The sequence below is a fragment of the Strix uralensis genome, chromosome 27, assembly GCF_047716275.1.
Source record: "Strix uralensis isolate ZFMK-TIS-50842 chromosome 27, bStrUra1, whole genome shotgun sequence".
Lineage (NCBI taxonomy): Eukaryota > Metazoa > Chordata > Aves > Strigiformes > Strigidae > Strix > Strix uralensis.
Genome location: NC_133998.1, coordinates 1,753,600 through 1,771,250, shown reverse-complemented (window position 1 = coordinate 1,771,250; position 17,651 = coordinate 1,753,600). Strand labels below are relative to the sequence as shown.

Here is a 17,651-nt window from a genome sequence, read left to right as displayed (position 1 = left end):
CTTTCACTGCTAGATGCATTTGCATTAGAAAAGGCTGTTTCTTCGCAGCTTCCCTGTTTGCTGAAGTCACCCCTGATTTACAGCATCAGTAAATAGCTGCTGTCGCAGCCCAACCACTCACAACATCTTCTGAACTGGGAGGAGGTGGCCAGTGCAGAAGTGACCAGACCAGATGTCCCTCGACAGGACAAAATTTGGGACTGAGGAAGGAAAAGCTGAGTGGATTTTATTTCTTGAAGCTGTCAATATCTAGGCAGAGTAAGTTTGAGAGATTAATTTGCCTTGCCAAGACTCTTTTTGTATGACCTGTAAATCTGAAGTTTCCCAGCAGCTACAGGTCGAGTCCTCAAAAAACTCACTCTGAAGCTGAGGAACTTTGGCCAGGAAGGTTGGAATTCCATGTATTTCAACTCTGACCAACCAAATTGTCTTAAACTTCCGTGTGCTGAAGGGAAGGGTTGTGTGTCTTCTTCCTGCCTCTGGGGGAGGAATACTAATCCAGTAACTTAATACATTTTAGGGCCAGGGGAAATCAGTGCCCCTTCTTGTCTCGTTAGGCTTCTTTCAAAAACCAACATGACTGAAGTATGGCTGATGATTGAGTGAGTGTGGAGTGACTGCAAGATATCTCAGGCTGTTTCATTCCTACAAATATCCAGTTATTGATGATGTGCAAAAGAAGGCCAGCCACAGGCTAGCTTGTACTAGCAAGAGCACAGACAGAAAAACAAGATAAGTGCCCTATTTTGGGCACTTCTGAGATCACATTTGGAGTACCGTATTCTGTCTGAGCATCTTCAGTGCATGGAAAGCATTGACATGCTGGAACAAGTCCAGCAGAGGCCACTGAGTTGATCTCAGGAGACAGGAAAGATCACACGAAGGGGCTTTGTTTCCTGTGCGGGATGTTTGTACCACTGGAAGCAAAATCCTGGAAGCACCAGTGCCAGCACTGACCACAGGGAAGGAGAAACTGCTCATCAGGGTGGTCGCACAGCTGTAATTAAAGAACATATTAATTACTCCGCATTACTAGGCACTGGGAGCTCTCTGCTAAACGCTGTAGTGAGTTTTGTCATTCACTGAATTTACTGACTGTGATTTTAAATTTCCTTCACAATTCTTGAAAAAATATGAAATAGCGTTGGGCTGTGTATGAAACCTCAACCTGAAATCCACCTCAAACAACTACAGGGTGAGGTTTATTACTTGGCCAGTTTTAATCCACATAACATATACCATGTTCTAGACAGCCTGGTGTCAGGATTTCAGTAGCCAGGTCAGAACGGTTCAGTAGAAGCAGCCAAGGGTTCTTGAGGTTTTCAATACCAATTGGCTTTGGTACATTTGCTCGCCAGAGTCCCAGGCAGGTCTGGCTCGACAGTTCTCTCTTCAGACTGCAGAGTTTCACATTTAAGGATGTGACTGCAGTCTAGTCTTGTAATTTGTATAAGATTACTCTGAGATAAATGTTGTACTTTCCAACTTAACTGTTCCACCTGCTACTGCAGCTCCGTGACTCCTGAGCAGCACCAAAGCATCTGCTAGTGACACTGGTTGGTTTTAGGATCTTTACTAGGGGTGATGTCTTGAGGCAGAAAGAGCAAGCCAAGATGTCAAGCCCGATCCACACTCAGCCCTTGCTATGAGCTGGCGTATGAGTTCACCCTGGCATCGTAGGTGGTAGGACCTTGAAACCCCACTGCTAAAGCAAGCCTGGGGGACTGCCTGCTGAAGAGCAGGTACCAGCTGCTGTGCTGGCTGGACCCCGCAGCAGGGCCCGTGATGCTGCGCTCACCCAGAGCTTGTGTCACCAAAAGTGCCTGTGCATGGTGTGGAGGTGGAGTTTGTACTCACAACAGACATGGCCATACTCAGTGGTGACCTCCTAGAAAGAAAGGGAAGGGGAACCAGGCAGGGAGGGGCCATCCCATAGTTGATGTGTTCAGCTCCTACAACCTGGATGTATTAGTAAAATCTCCTGACTGCAGCCTGAGGCACGTTCAGGGGATGCAGTGTGGATCCACCCTTTTACTTCTTGTGATAATGCACTAGTTGGAGCTCCTGGGGTAACCACAGCTGGCATGTCACATTCCATGCAAATCTTGTCCTTTTCCTCCTCTTCTTAATCACAGGGGCCGTCTGTAGAGCTGCTCAGGAAGCATGGACCAGGTAAAGCCAGTGCTAGGCACCCGGAGCAGGCTGAGGGCCGGCTGCTGGAAGGTAACCGTTGCTGCCGCTGTGGTGGGCAGTGTGACAGCCCTCTACCTGGGGATCCTGCTGGGTGAGTGTGCCCCTGGGTATGTTCTTTCAGTTTATCTGCTCCAAAAAAGAAACGGTCTGCACAGCTCACAGTCCTCATTGCAAAAACCCTCAAAAGCCTTCTGCTGAGGACAAAATGCAGTCATCTCTCCTCACACACACACAAATTGCAAGGACTGTAGTCAACTCATGTTCTGAATATCTGACTTTAAAGCACGTTATCTCCAGTGTCGCATGACACGTATGCTCTGTTCCTCTCCTCTGATCTCTCCCTGTGACTCCCAAATTCCCTGTCACTACTTCACTGCCCCAGCCCTCTCCTGTCAGAAGCTCTTGCAGCCACTGACCGCTGCCTGTTTTCCTGTCCCTCTCCAGAGCATGGCCACCATCTCCTTGCCTCTCCCACCTCCCTCCTCTGCCTCTGGTGCCCCATGGCCAGATGTCACCTCAGGCCCCCACCCCGGTGTGGATCCCAGCCTGCCATGGCTGACAGATCCCACCACCACAGCTCTACTGTACAGGACCACTTTCTAAGCTGGCTTTGGTACCCAGCGTGCTTTCCCCAGCCTCTTCCTGCAAGGATGGAGCCAATCTGGGGTTGCACTGCCAGGTTGTACCTATCTGTTCATGAACTTTTGTCTCAGGCTTGACAAAAACCCACCATTTTCAAGTTCAAACTAGTACAGTGCAAAATTCTCCTATAGCATGTGTGCAGGGTAGCCCAGCCCGGCCATGGGGCACCCCCAAGGGGTGGTCAGGGACAGTCAAGCTGCTCAAACCAGGGGGGTCTAAAGGACACGATGAGACCCATGTTCCAAAGCTGGGCCCAGCCACGGCCCCGAACCTCCGCGTGTCCTTTGTGCCTCTGACAGACCCTTTCCCTCTCTGGCAGCCTGTCATCCCGCGGGAGAGACCAGCTTTGAGCACACGGTGGAGCTGCGAGGAATCACGTTCAACAGCAGCTTACAGATGGAGAACTCCGACTACTACAGGGTGCTGACACCTGCTCTTGAGAGGCTGGTGAGTTGATCTGGGCTTGCCAGAAAAGACTTGGGAAAGACTCTGGTGGTTCCCCAGGGCCCAGCTCAACTGTCCTCATTCAGCAGAATCTGGATGCCAAGGGCAGCAGAAAAACAGGGATTTCTTAAACAACAGCAGAGTACACTGAGCTGCACTTCGAGAGGGCCCATCAGGGCTCTAAGGGACATTTGTGGAGTGGGAAATGTGTGCTCAGGTCTGTTCCTTGCAAAAGAGAAGGAAGGCATAAAGAAGGGATGTGCTGCCTCATGATCTGAGCCAGGGAAAAGGGATACACCGCAGGTGCTCCTGCTGCCTGCAGAGACAAGAGAAGATGCTTCAGCTCGCTCCAGCTCCCTGCAAAATCCCGGGCATCATCTAGTCCCATCTCCCTGGGGTCTTCTACCCAGTAAGTGTGTGACCATCGTTCTTTTCTTTGCAGTTTCTGTCCAGTTTCCAGGACTCCCAGCTGGACTGGAGCTGCACCGGTTGCACCATCCTGGGCTACAGGTGAGTGTAGGCAGCAGTCTCTGCAGACTGAGCAGCTCATGTTTCAGAGCATTCTGACAAGCTTCACCAAGAAGGTGAGCTCACACCTGTGTTCTTGTTCAGAACTAGTAGAAAGAGAAGCTGCTTTTTGGTCAAGGCTGAATTTTCTTCTGGGATGACACCGATATTCTGGATTTTTTCATTTGGAAATGCAGTCAGAAAGGCAGAGGAAAATGACTTGTTCAACCAAAGCTGAACTTTGGGCCAAAGAAAAAGATGCAAATGATCATTTCAACCCAGAGCACATCTCCAGAGAAACTTGCACCTTAAATTATTAAGAATTAGTTTTGTTTCCCTTGAGTTCCCTGTAGGCAGCTAGCACAAGAGCCTGTCCCTTGTACTGACCCTGGAGCCAATGTCCCCATTAATTCTGTCTTCCAGCAGGAATGGAAACTCAAGTGTGCTCGTCCGTTTCCGCCTCCGCTTCGCCCCCCAGGATTCCCAGGCCCTGAGCTCTACCATGGAGCAGGAAGCTCTCAGGCACGGGCTGGCCACTGCCCTGCACAAGCAGGGTCTCTCCCTGGCTGCCTATGGCACTATATCCTCAGCTTCTCTCACAGGTATGTTCCTCACGCAGCCGCCGGGCAGCCGGAGCAAGGTGCCCTGTGCTTGCTCCAAAGGTCACACTGGCAAAAACACGAACTGTGTCTCAGCCAAACCATTGCAGGGCTTTGGCTCGGGATGTCCAGTCAAGGCTTCATGCCCAGCAGCGATGTTAGAAATGGAGATGCTGCCAGACACCAAGCGAAGATTGGTGTTGTCCCGGGAGTTACCAGCTTCACCACACAGCAGCAGAAACATGCCTAGATCTTGGTGGTTGCTCAACAGACATTTGTGGGGAGTCTCCAGGTCCCCCTCCAACGCTCATGCTGTCCTGCTGCTCTCTGCCCTGCAAGAGCAGCTTTGGGGGCCCTGCAGTAACAACAGAGCCTAAAGCATAACTGGCAGCTTCTTTGGCTTTTCTTGCAGCACCTGGAACCAGTCTGAGGGATAAGAGATCAAGCTTCAGGAGGTTAATTGCTGGGTTGTCTGCACCTACAAGTGCGCAGCAGCCCTTAGGCAGTCCTCAGGGTTGTAGCAATAATTTCTGCTTAGGTAGGTATTTATTATATTTGAATTATTCTCTGAAACCACCTGACTAGAAATTCTCCTTCCGTGACTGAGGAGTTGCATGTGACTGTAGGACTCCAGGCCCAGCAGATTTAAAAATCACGTGTGCCTGGAAAGCACGAAGGTGTGGGTTCCTCTGCAGGTTCCTCTGCACTCCCTGCAACACTGGGCAGGGTCCGTGGATCTTTGGGAGCCTTTGGAGGGTGCACAGACACCCTTGGCTTTAGGCAACAGCCCTGCATAGCTTCAGCCTTGGAGCCCTCTCCTGGGAGGCAGCTGCTGCCACAGCTCTTGGGAACGTCCCCCTGCCCCTGGGATGGCTCCAAAAGCCTGTGGGGCTGTAGAGGGCAGCTCCTGCGCTGCGCTCTGTGCCTGGGCTGGGACAAACTGAGCAAGTGCCCTGGCAAGGGAGTGGGGCCAGGAGCTCACCGCTGGCTGCGGGGCAGGGAAAGCGAGGGCCAGCAGGAGGAGGAGATGAAGCAAAGCCTCTGCCAGCCCTGGCCCGGGAGCAGCACGGTCCACGGGAACACGCAGCTCCTGTGCCCCTGACTGGGACACCCTCACTGATCCCCATTCCTTCCACTTTGTCACAGGTCCCAGTGAGGTTTCTCCCCCCAGACCTGGACTGAAATCAGGTAAGAGCCAGGCAGCAGGAAGAGCCGTCTGCCCCAGCTGCCCTGGCTGCCCTCTGCAGCCTGACCTGTAGCCTCCTCCTCGCCAGTGGCCTGGCTGCAGGTACAAGAGGCATTTGCGCCCCATTTTCCTCATAACCTGGTGGTGCAGGGCCCTGCACCCCTTTCCCCTGCAAGTTCAACAAGAGTTGCAGCCCCGCTCCTGGCTCCATCCTGCAGGGACTGGCACTGCCAGGGAGCAGAGTGACAGGGACGCTCCGGTGGTTGCTCCTGGGGAAGCCGGGGGATGGTTGTTGGCGGGGCTGTGGAGGTCACGAGTGACTCGAGCCTTACTGTCCCCAGAGAGCTGCCCTGGAGACGCGTTCACTTGCCGCAACACCCAGTGCGTGTGGAAAGAAAACCCCGAATGCGACGGCCAGAAGGACTGTGCCGATGCCTCCGACGAAAGGGGCTGTGGTGAGTCTCCCACAGCCGGTCTCCTAGGCGTGGGGTCAGGCCACAACCCACTGCTGCAGACCTTGACTGTTTTAACACCACTGGGCTTCTGGGCACTGAGGAGAGCCATGGACATGGCACAACTTGTCAGGCCAGTAGTAGAGGTCTGCATCAGGATGAGGGGAATTGTACCCTGGAAGCACCTTAGTCCCAACAACAACTGCAAAGGGTCATGATAAGACCCACCTTCCTGGTGGGCTGGGATGCTGGGCAAGGACAACATGCCTGCAGGCTGCTGGGAGCAGATCACGAGGCAGTGGCTGAGCTTGTGAAACTAGCCAAGGTATTTGTCTCTGGAATTTCTTGCTTTAGAAGAGTTTCAGGGAAGATGCTGTGAGTGGCCAGTGCTTTGCCGTGCTCTTTTCCAAGCCTGCCGGTTGAATTCTGTGCTGTGACGTCCCTGGCAGTGTCCTGCTGCTTGAGCATGTGCTGGCAGCACGCACGAAGCTGAAGCAGCTTTTCCCACTTGCCCCTGAGAGCACTTTGCTGGTGCGCAGCGGTGGGATCCTGAGGCGCTGGCTCTCTCCTCCCTTTCAGACTGCGGGAGCCGCCCTGCCATGCAGACTGCCAGCAGGATAGTCGGAGGCTCAGAAGCATCCAGAGGGGAGTTCCCGTGGCAAGTCAGCCTGCGAGAGAACAACGAGCACTTCTGTGGTGCTGCAATCCTCACAGAGAAGTGGCTGGTGTCTGCTGCTCACTGCTTTACTGAGTAAGCTCTAGCCACGCTACCTTGCCCCCCTGCCCAGTTGCCAAAAGCTGCTGTATCTTCCAGCTCAAGCTCCTGCTGTACCACAGCCCCATCACACTGGGTTTCCTTCCCCTACCAGGCGAAGCCACGGGGAGCTCTTGCCCCAGCACAGATGGCAGGATGGGCAGGAGGCAGCAGCACCTGCAGCGGGCGGCTCTGGTTTGGGGGGTGATGCTGTGGCTGCAGGCTCACACGGTCCCGGCTCTCTCTTGCAGGTTTCAGGACCCAGCCATGTGGGCAGCTTACACGGGGACCACCTCCCTGAGAGGCTCAGACAGCGGCGCAGTGAAAATGGGCATCGCCCGGATCATCCCGCACCCCTCCTACAACACTGACACAGCTGACTACGACGTGGCCGTGCTGGAGCTAAAGAGACCTGTGACCTTCACTAAGTACATCCAGCCCGTGTGCCTGCCAGACGCTGGGCATCGCTTCCCCGCCAGCAAGAAGTGCCTTATCTCTGGCTGGGGCTACCTCAAGGAGGATTTCTGTAAGCAGAGCGTGGCGGGTGGCAGAGGTGGGGTGTGAGCGGTGCAGGAGGCACCAGGGAAGGGAACTCGGGCCGTGCTCTGGTCAGCCGGGGTGGGCTGTAACATGGGCAGCTGGTCCCACGCAAGGTGCCCTGCGGTTTGCTCACGGTTGCATCTTCCTCATTTAGTTTGAGGAAGAGAAGGCTGAGGGGAGACCTCATCACTCTCTACAGCTCCCTGAAAGGACGTTGTAGAGGTTGGTGCTGGTCTCTTCTCCCAGGGAATTAGTGACAGAACAAGAGGGAACGGCTTTAAACTGCAACAGGGGAGGTTCAGACTGGACATGAGGAAAAAATGTTTCCCAGAAAGAGTGGTCAGAGAGTGGAATAGGCTGCCCAGGGAGGGGGTGGAGTCCCCATCCCTGGGTGTGTTTAAGGGTTCTTTAGATGAGATGTTGGGGGATGTGGGGTAGGGGGGAACTTTGTAGAGTCAGGCTGATGGTTGGACTCGATGATCCCGAGGGGCTTTTCCAACCTGAATGATTCTATCATTCTAGTGGTGAAACCCGAGTTCCTGCAGAAAGCAACAGTGGAGCTGCTGGACCAGACGCTGTGCTCCAGCCTCTACAGCCACGCTCTCACAGACAGGATGATGTGTGCTGGCTACCTGGAGGGGAAAGTCGACTCCTGCCAGGTAAGCTTTGCTCAGGAAGCCAGCACACCTCCCCGCGTGAGTCTCTTCCCTCCCAGTATGCCCCAAGCAGCATTTCAAGATGCAGGATCTGACACCGTGGTCACAGTTCCCCCACCAAGGTTTGTGGCCGTGCCTTGGACCCAGGCATGGATCAGGGACTGCAGAAGACAAAAGTGAGGATGTGTTCTCTAGTGCTTAGAGCAGGGCACTGGTGTTTAAGGGGCTCTTTTGGCTAGTTAACTACTTTTCTCTACATTCTGAGCTGTAATCAGGACTGATGCTACCAATGTACCTGGCAGGTCCTCAGATCAAACTCCAGATGGCAAAGGGCAGCAGTGGAAACTAAGACATACACAACAGTTTTTGGTGAACAGCTTGGTGTTCTTCCTAGTTAGCTTTTATCCAGCCTGGAATTGCAAGTGGTCAGCTGGAGAAGATCCTGCTTCTCACAATGTGTGGGGAGAGGAGGACTGTGTTGTGAGAGGAGGACTCTGATCTCCATGACTCTCCCAGTGGTTTGGCAGGGCCCTTCATACCTGAACCCACCAGCTGAGCAAAACTGTACTTCTCTGGTGGTAGCAGTTCATATTTCTGCACCAAACGCAGCACAAGCACCAGAGAAGGGGCCAGGAATGGAAGATTCGAGGCTGGATGATGAACGTAACCCATCCAGTTAGTCGTTACTCACCTAGAGCAATCCAACCCCCAGAAGACACTGCCAGCTTCACAGACACGTGTCTTACATCAGTGACATTCAGTAGCTTGACCCCACAGAATTGACCAGGGACCCATAGGCCAAATCAAGAAAACATGATGCAAAGATTAGCATGGTCTCCCGGGGTTGTGTATCATGCAATGAACGCCCATCATGTGGCTGTTGAGGGGCTACTGGGCTTAACCTGTAAGAGCAGCAGTTTAACAAATGATTAAACCAGTAGAAATGCTTACCCTAGATTTTTATGGAGGATGTCCTTGTGCTCTTCTGGCATATCAAGGGCACAAGGCTACTGCTTAATAGCAGGATAGTGTGCCCACAGAGGAGCACTCAAAGGCCAGCATGGGAGATGCTTCATTCACCACTAGGCTGGAGCAAATAAGCAGAGGTGAGCTGGGATACACGGGGACAGAGAGACCCAGTCTAGCAGAGTGGCCAGGGAGAGCTGGGAGCATCCCCAGGGAGAGCTCACTGTCTGCCTTCTCTTGCAGGGTGACTCTGGTGGGCCCCTGGTTTGCCAAGAACCATCTGGCAAGTTTTTCCTGGCGGGAATCGTGAGTTGGGGAATTGGATGTGCTGAAGCCAGGCGGCCCGGGGTTTACACCCGTATTACCAAACTCAGAGACTGGATCTTGGATGCTATTTCTGCCTTCCCCACCTCCATAGCCAACACTGTCCCTCTAATACACTCCAGCACTAATAGTAATGTGGTCAGCTCTGAAGAGCTCAACACCACCACCGGCGCAGTCCCCACCACTTCACCAGCCCCAGCTGCCAGCAAGCCAGTGACTGCATCGAGACCACAAGGTATGAGCACCTCCAGGGTGGGCACCGTGGCAGGAAGAGTGGCTGGTACAGGTCCAAATGTCAGGTTGGTTCTTTTGTTGAGCTGAAATGTCCTTGAGTAGGGTGAGCCACACAACTCTTGCCTAAGTGCTAATGGCCAAGGCACAAGTGAGACTATCTGGCTGCCCTGGCTCAGCCCAGAGCAGCCTGGCAAAGTCACTGAGTACCTGTGCAGATGAGTTCCATGGGCTCCTTTGCTTGTGCGATTGAATGTGTAATTTTGTCTGCTGGCTGTGTAATGGTCTGCTCCAGCAGGCCCAGGACAGGGTATTAAGACACAACAACATCTGACACCCGTTGACCACTCACTCCTAAGGATCTTCCAGCAGTTCAGAGTTTTCACAGCAGCCATACATCTCCCTGAAGGTAAGGGGGCAGGGGTTGATAGGATGACCTGTCAGCTCCAAGGAGCCCTCCCAGCAGCTCTGCAGGGAGATACAGGTGTAGGGTATTTTTCTAAATTTAGGATGAACTTTTTCTCTGGAATGGCAAGGCTAAGAGATACAGAGTTGCTGGTTACTCTGCCTTCCAGAAAGGCACAGGACTAAGGACTTGCCAAGAGCAAGGTGCAGAAAAGCAGTCAGGGTGAAAGCCCATGTGTGGATGTGCACGGCCGCCGTTAGGGACCACGAGCAGAAGGCAGAGCTTGGGCAGATGCCTCACACTTCAGCCCCGACCTGTCCCTGCTCAGACTTACTGGTTAGAGAGAGCAAAAGTCTCTCCTCACTTTCCTGCTAGGAGTACTCACAAGTCATGCTTTGACTCTTGTTCAGAGTGTGGAGGACGACCCGGGTTCTCTAAACCCAGCAAGATCGTGGGAGGAACAGATGCTTCCAGAGGAGAGATCCCCTGGCAAGTCAGCCTGAAAGAAGACTCAATGCATTTCTGTGGAGCCACCATAATCGGGGACCGCTGGCTGCTGTCGGCAGCTCACTGCTTCAATGAGTGAGTCCATCCCTGCCAGCACTGCTGTCCCAGCTCGCCTGCCCACTGGCACGTGGCCGTGTAGCCAGACTCACAGCTGTGGCACTGGAGTCACTGGGGAAAAACAAGAACACACATTGGACGTGAATTTTTGTTACAGCCAGAGATTCATAGTAAAAGGGGGCTTGTGGGGAGGCTGGAATGAGGCAGGGAAAGGTTAAAGTAGCCTGGGCAGGGAGCAAGGACAACACATCTAATGGGTGGAAAAGGACAGGTGCCACAAGAGACTTTCTTCAAGAAATTTAATTTTAAAAATTGGCTGTAATACAGGAAATAGTGACACGTGGTCAGCTGCTAAAGGGAAGATGGTCAGTTCAGTCCTGCACAGTTCTGTTAAACAGCAAGAGCCCAAGCCTAGATTTATTAGTAACCTAGATAAAGAAATGAGTAGCAAGAGGATAGTGTTTGTCAAAAATAAAAATTCCTGAAGGCGGAAAAGGTGGGGGACTAACTATGAAGAATTTCAAGGCAACCTTACACATTAAATAGCTGGGCAATAAAGCAGCAAGTGAAATGCAAGGTACGCAGGTGTGAAGTGAGGCGTGTGGCCGAAGAGCAACGTGATCTGTCTGGAGGTGATAGTGGGGCTCCATCAGCTTTTGCCATTCAGAAAAAGAGGTCAGAAATACCGTGGATATTGCCATGAGAACAGCAGTTCTGTGGGCAGTGGCAATTCAAGAGCAAGTGGGACAGGGAAGGGATCTTGCCCCTGTGCTCAGCACTGGTGAGGCCGCTCCTCGATGAGTGGGTTCAGTTTTGGGCCCCTCACTCCAAAAAGGCCATTGAATGACTCGAGCGTGTCCAGAGAAGGGCAACGGAGCTGGTGCAGGGTCTGGAGCACAGGTCTGATGGGGAGCGGCTGAGGGAACTGGGGGGGTTTAGTCTGGAGAAGAGGAGGCTGAGGGGAGACCTCCTGGCCCTCTCCAACTCCCTGACAGGAGGGTGCAGAGAGGGGGGATGAGTCTCTTTAATCAAGTAATAAGTGATAGGACAAGAGGGAATGGCCTCAAGTTGCACCAGGGACGGTTTAGACTGGCTCTTAGGAAGGATTTCTTTCCAGAAGGGGTTGTTGGGCGTTGGAATGGGCTGCCCAGGGCAGGGGAGGAGTCCCCATCCCTGGACGGGTTGAAGAGGCGGGTCGACATAGCACTGAGGGATCTGGTGTAGTTGGGATCTGTCAGTGCTGGGTTAACGGTTGGACTAGATGATCTTCAAGGTCTTTTCCAACCTGGATGATTCTGTGATTCTGTGATTCTATGTATTTGCAGGACAAATCCAGAAGAGATCGAAGCCTACTTGGGAACAACATCACTGAACGGAACAGATGGGAATGCAGTGAAAGTCAATATAACAAGAGTGATCCAGCATCCCCTCTTCAACCCTGTTATTCTGGATTTTGATGTGGCTGTACTTGAGCTGGCGAGACCTCTTGTCTTCAACAAGTACATCCAGCCCATCTGTCTCCCACTCGCTGTGCAGAAGTTTCCTGTTGGCAAGAAATGCATAATTTCTGGGTGGGGTGACCTCCAAGAAGGGAACGGTAAGCAGTGGTGTGTTACCAGTTGATTTGCTCCGGAGCAGTGACAGACTCAGCAGCAAAGCCTGTGCCACCACAGTTATTTAGGAGCCACCAGCAAACAAGAAAATGGAGAGAGCAGCTTGGCAGGAACCAGGAGAAACCTGCTGGGGTCCCCTCAGTAGGTTCTCCTGTGTTAAGCAAGAGCAGAGCACTGTGTCAGTGACCTGCTGTAGCTCTGGCAGGACAGCACGTCAGCCTCAGCAGCCATGCTCAGTTGTAGAGATGTTCCAAGCAATTAGAAAAGGCAAAGGTCCCACTGTAGGAAGAAGCCTGCAGGTGGCACATGTGCTACCAAAGAAGCCCTACTGTCCCTCTAACAGTTGACCAGGAGCCCACAAGCTCTCAAAAGAGAAACTTGCTGCCTGTGTGCAGCATCCTGTGTGCAGAGTTATGAAACTGCAGCCTGGGGTGAGACAGGAGCTTCAGGGCTGCTGAGAGAGTGGCTCATATAGGACACAATCCCTGTGTGGAAGTAGAGCCTGTTTTCCTGAAGTATGTGTTGGGTCACTCTAAAAGCCATTAGTTCCCACATCTCTCTGCTGCACTCACTAATCCCGTGGTTTTCATGCAGTTACCAAGCCTGAAATCTTGCAGAAAGCTTCTGTGGGCATCATAGACCAGGAGACCTGCAACTTCCTCTACAACTTCTCCCTCACTGACCGAATGATCTGTGCTGGCTTCCTGGAGGGGAAGGTTGACTCATGCCAGGTACAAGTCTGGGATTTCTCTGTTCCTCTTGTGGATTGTCCCAGAAAGCTGGGCTAATTCACAGCCTCAGCCACATCCTTGGGAAATATTTGCTGAGCTGCTGTGGCCAGGCTGTAATCCACATGTACCTTACCTCAGAAAACCCAGCCTTGGAGCCTTGGAGCTTTAGAAAAGTAAATAAAACTTTATCAAGTTGAGCATGATTTAAAGCAACATCCCACTGCTCTGTCTGGCCAGACTGGAGTCCTGGATGAAGCAGGTCTCCTCCTGTGGCAGTGAGACAGTGGTAGTCGGTGGTGGCTGTCCCTCACTCGTGGAGAGGTGCTGTCAGGAGCTATTAACTTCCATGACAAATGCCACGTGCAGCCAGGTCGAGCCATTCACCCTCATTTCAGCCTTTGCACACTCATGTCTTGCACACACTGCAAGGCAGCAGACAGCTCTGTGGGGCTGGAGAAAGAACCATTTGGGGGTTCTGAGTCCTCCCAGTGTGGCTGAGGGGCAGCTCCATGTAGGTACTCTTGGGAGTAGCCCTCTCTTGGGAGACTGGGCTGAGCAGCCATTGTTCTGCTTCTTCCTCAGGGAGATTCAGGTGGACCTTTGGCCTGTGAGGTGACCCCAGGAGTGTTTTATCTGGCTGGCATCGTGAGCTGGGGAATTGGCTGTGCCCAGGCTATGAACCCAGGTGTGTACGCCAGAATTACCAGACTCAAAGACTGGATCCTGGATACCATCTCACAGTTGCCCAGTGCTGGTGCAGGCACCCCTGCCAGTTCAGCCATCACTAGAACTACTGCAGCCATCCTCACCCTCCAGCCCAGCACAACAGCTGCGAGTCCAATCAGCAGAACCACCCTGGGGATGAAGACGACCACAGACATGAAAGAAACCTCTACAGCTCTGAAAACCACTGAGCCTGCCAAGCCCACCCAAACCCCAGGTAAAAGTGACAACAGCTTTATTGACACGTTCGTAGGAGACCCTCAGCCCCAGCACAGAGGGTACTGAGCAGGCCATGGGTTATTGCCTTCCAGTGGTGCCTTGTACCAGCTTCACCTTTAAGTGTTCCAGCAAGATCTGTATTGGAAAAGAAAATCCCGAATGTGATGGCGTTGTTGACTGCAGCAACGGCTTTGATGAGCAGAACTGTGGTGAGTACTCCCTGCTTTGCAGCCTGCGCCTGCTGCCCAGCCTTATTCTGCACTACCCAGACTCCCCAGTGCCACCCACCAACTTCCCATGGGCTGTCTGGGGCCTCATGCTGTGCACTGGGAGCCTGGGCCAGCCCTTTGGTGGTCCAGGTCCTACTTGGTCTGACAGAGCCTGTACCAAGATAAACCTGGATGAGCAGGGACCAAATTTTCTGCTAGAAAATGTGGCCTCTTCTATGCTATAAACAGAATCACAGAATCATCTCAGGTGGAAAAGATCTTGAAGATCATCTAGTCCAACCATTAACCTCACACTGACTGTTCTTAACTACACGTTGAAACATTAGAACCCGTTTCCCAGCACACAGCCCTTCTGGCCAGTCAGTCTGCCAGTACACGCTCTGCACAGCATGGCAGCCCAGACGTACGAGGAGCGGCTGAGGGAACTGGGGGGGTTTAGTCTGGAGAAGAGGAGGCTGAGGGGAGACCTCATGGCCCTCTACAACTCCCTGAAAGGAGGGTGCAGAGAGGGGGATGAGTCTCTTTAACCAAGTAACAAGCAATAGGACAAGAGGGAATGGCCTCAAGTTGTGCCAGGGAAGGTTTAGACTAGATATTAGGAAGCATTTCTTTACAGAAGGGGCTGTTGGGCGTTGGAATGGGCTGCCCAGGGCAGGGGGGGAGTCCCCATCCCTGAAGGGGTTGAAGAGTCGGGTTGACTCAGCGCTGAGGGATCTGGTGTAGTTGGGATCTGTCAGTGCTGGGTTAATGGTTGGACTGGATGATCTTCAAGGTCTTTTCCAACCTAGACGATTCTGTGATTCTGTCTTGTCACCCCCGGGGCTCCTCCTTGGACTGCACCTTCCTTGCCGTGTGACAGCTCAGCCAGTCCATCCAAACTTCCCCTCCTCACAAACCCCATCCCTGGAAGGTGTGATCTGTGATAACAAGTTCCCAAACCATCCCCTGTCTGCCAAGCCTTGCCTCAGATGGGCGATGGAAATTCATCCCATCCTACTGCCCTGTGTGTGTCCGCCCAGAAGGCTGCCCCACGGCGTGGGCTATGGAAGGAGGGCAGATGATAGCCCTTTCACTTACGGTTACTTAAAACCATGGTGCCTCTTCTTCTGTCCCAGACTGTGGCTCAACGAGTGCTCTGGCGTTCAGCAAGATCGTGGGTGGCAGCACTGCAGCTCGAGGAGAATGGCCCTGGCAAGTCAGTCTCTGGCTTCGGCGGAAGGAGCACAAGTGTGGGGCTGTCCTCATTGCCGACCGGTGGCTGCTCTCTGCAGCTCACTGCTTTGATATGTAAGTCTGAGACGGGCTAGTGAAGCCAGCTGGCTCTTGGCCTCACTCCTGTCAGCCCACCTGCCCTTCCCCTTCCTCGCAGTCCAGCCCCACGGCTGGAGGCACACGCTCCCTGGCACAGATGTGCCCCTTCAGGTAAGCGTGAAGAGGAGTGAGTGGAGCAAAGCCGGGGTGTGTCCAGAGTGTGATGGGGACGGGGGTCCTGGCCTCACCAGGTGTGGCCACGGCGCATCCCAGCCCCACGAGCGGAGGAGCAGCCCTCCTTGTGAAGCCATGCTCCTAACATCCAGGTTTGCTGTCTTTCTGCAGCTACAGTGACCCCAGAATGTGGGTGGCCTTTCTAGGAACACCCTTCCTGAGCGGCATCGATGGCAAAATGGAGAAAATATTCCGTATCTACAAGCACCCTTTTTACAACGTCTACAGCCTGGACTACGACGTGGCACTACTGGAGCTGAGTATGCCCGTCAAGTTCAGCAACACCATCAAACCTATATGTCTCCCAGACAATTCACACATCTTCCACGAAGGAGCCAGATGCTTCATCACAGGCTGGGGCTCCACGAAGGAAGGAGGTACTGACTGAGAGGGCTCCCTCACACCCACGATGGCCAAGCTAAATGCCATCTACCCCGCGAGCCCAAACGTCTACAATTTCCACTCCACTGCCCCAAGTGCTCCCTGTGCCAGGCTGGACCCTGCAGGGGATACGAACCTGGGCAAGGCCTGGTGCCACCACAGTCTCCTCCCCAGCACGGTGCTCCTCCATCCGTTACACCTCTGCCCTCTTGCAGCCTTCCCAGGCTTTCTACATGCAGCCACTGTGCTCCCCATCCCTGCAGCAGCTGCTCCAGCTGTGCTCCTGCAGTACAAGGACCACCCCGATACCATTTCTGTCTGGTCAGCTGAGATGCCTGACAAACTACACACCAAAGGGACCTTCTTGTGCTTGCTCTGCTGGGGAGGACCCAGGCCCGTTCCACTTCCCAGTGCAGGTCTCTCCCTTTGGCGAGCAAGGCCGCAGAGACCCCACTCCTACCTGTGCTGCTGCTTCTCCTAAGCTCTGCACCAAGCTAACAGTGACACTTGCTTCCTCAGGTCTCATGTCAAAGCATCTGCAAAAAGCAGCAGTGAACATGATTGGAGACCAGGCCTGCAAAAAGTTCTACCCTGTCCAGATCAGCAGCAGGATGGTGTGCGCTGGTTTCCCACAGGGCACCGTCGACAGTTGTTCAGTGAGTGCGAGAGCAGCAAACGCTGCGGCTGGGACAGAGCAAACCTGTGCAAAGTCCCCGGGCTGTATTCTCTCAGGAGGGCCTTGCCCTGCCTCCCCCAGCTCAGCTCCCCGTCCCTCCATCCCCACGGGCTGTTGCCATTGTCCAAGTCCGTTGTGCATACACCCCGCTCTGCCTGCACCAACCCGTGACAGGCCAGGGGGACATGCAGAGCGGTAATGCTGAGCAAGAGACCACGGGGACACCACGGAGCCTGTTCCATGACCCTGTTGAGCCTCTGAACACGCTCTGTCATCTTCCAGAACCCCAACCTCGACTGTGCATGCAAGTACATCAATGAGCAGTTGTGGGGAACAGGACGGGAACTGCCTCTGTGTCCCAGAGAGAAAGAACATCTCACAGCTGGGGGGGCTGGGCTGCCTCTTCGGCTTGACACAGGACCCTTTTCCTCTCTCCGCAGGGCGATGCAGGTGGGCCCCTGGCATGTAAAGAACCCTCAGGGAAGTGGTTTCTAGCAGGAATCACAAGCTGGGGCTATGGCTGTGCCAGGCCATACTTCCCTGGTGTCTACACCAAAGTCACAGCTGTCCAGGGCTGGATTGCGCAGAACCTCAAGCTCTGAAGCTGCATTTCACCACTCAGGGACGGCGACAGAGGAGTAATCTCTAGAGGATGCACTAACCCCTCAGCTACTGTACTTTTTTTTTTGGATGCTGCAAAGGGGTGAAGATGGCCTGCAGGTATTAAGCAGATGCCAGTGTTGTGTGACCCACTGCAGTTGTGACACCAGGGCATTTGGTAACTGCTTTGCATAGAAAGGTACAATTCTAGACGTTTTCTATAAATAAATGAGGCCTGTCCCATCTTAAGACCTGGCCAAACATCCTATGCATTAAAACATGGCCTTTCTAGTTGGAGGGGTGCCTGAAACATCTGCCAGATTCATCTAGTCTGGCTGACCTCTGTCTGTGAGCTGTCATCCCAAAGCCAAGCCAAGAGACAAGTGAACTTTGTTCCAGCCCAGAGTTAGCCCTTGCAGAAGCCTCAGACCTCACTGCCTTGATGGAGCTGTTACATTGTGCAATGGCTTGTGGAAAAGACACGCTAGTGTTTCCACTCAATACTGGTACTAGTAAGCTCAGTGATGAT

General features: G+C 53.3%; 1 protein-coding gene across 1 annotated transcript; it reads left to right on the top strand.

Annotated features, from left to right (window-relative positions):
* The first annotated feature begins 2,163 nt into the window (after positions 1–2,163).
* On the top strand, positions 2,164–17,388 carry TMPRSS9 (transmembrane serine protease 9). Its single transcript, XM_074851454.1, has 19 exons — positions 2,164–2,284; positions 3,155–3,282; positions 3,722–3,789; positions 4,210–4,388; positions 5,532–5,573; positions 5,913–6,026; positions 6,603–6,774; positions 7,029–7,303; positions 7,840–7,976; positions 9,183–9,498; positions 10,311–10,482; positions 11,790–12,061; positions 12,672–12,808; positions 13,391–13,748; positions 13,843–13,959; positions 15,096–15,267; positions 15,577–15,842; positions 16,366–16,502; positions 16,963–17,388. The coding sequence occupies exons 1-19, from the start codon at positions 2,164–2,166 to the stop codon at positions 17,122–17,124; spliced, it is 3,345 nt and encodes a 1,114-aa protein (XP_074707555.1). The 3' UTR covers positions 17,125–17,388.
* The last annotated feature ends 263 nt before the right edge of the window (positions 17,389–17,651 follow it).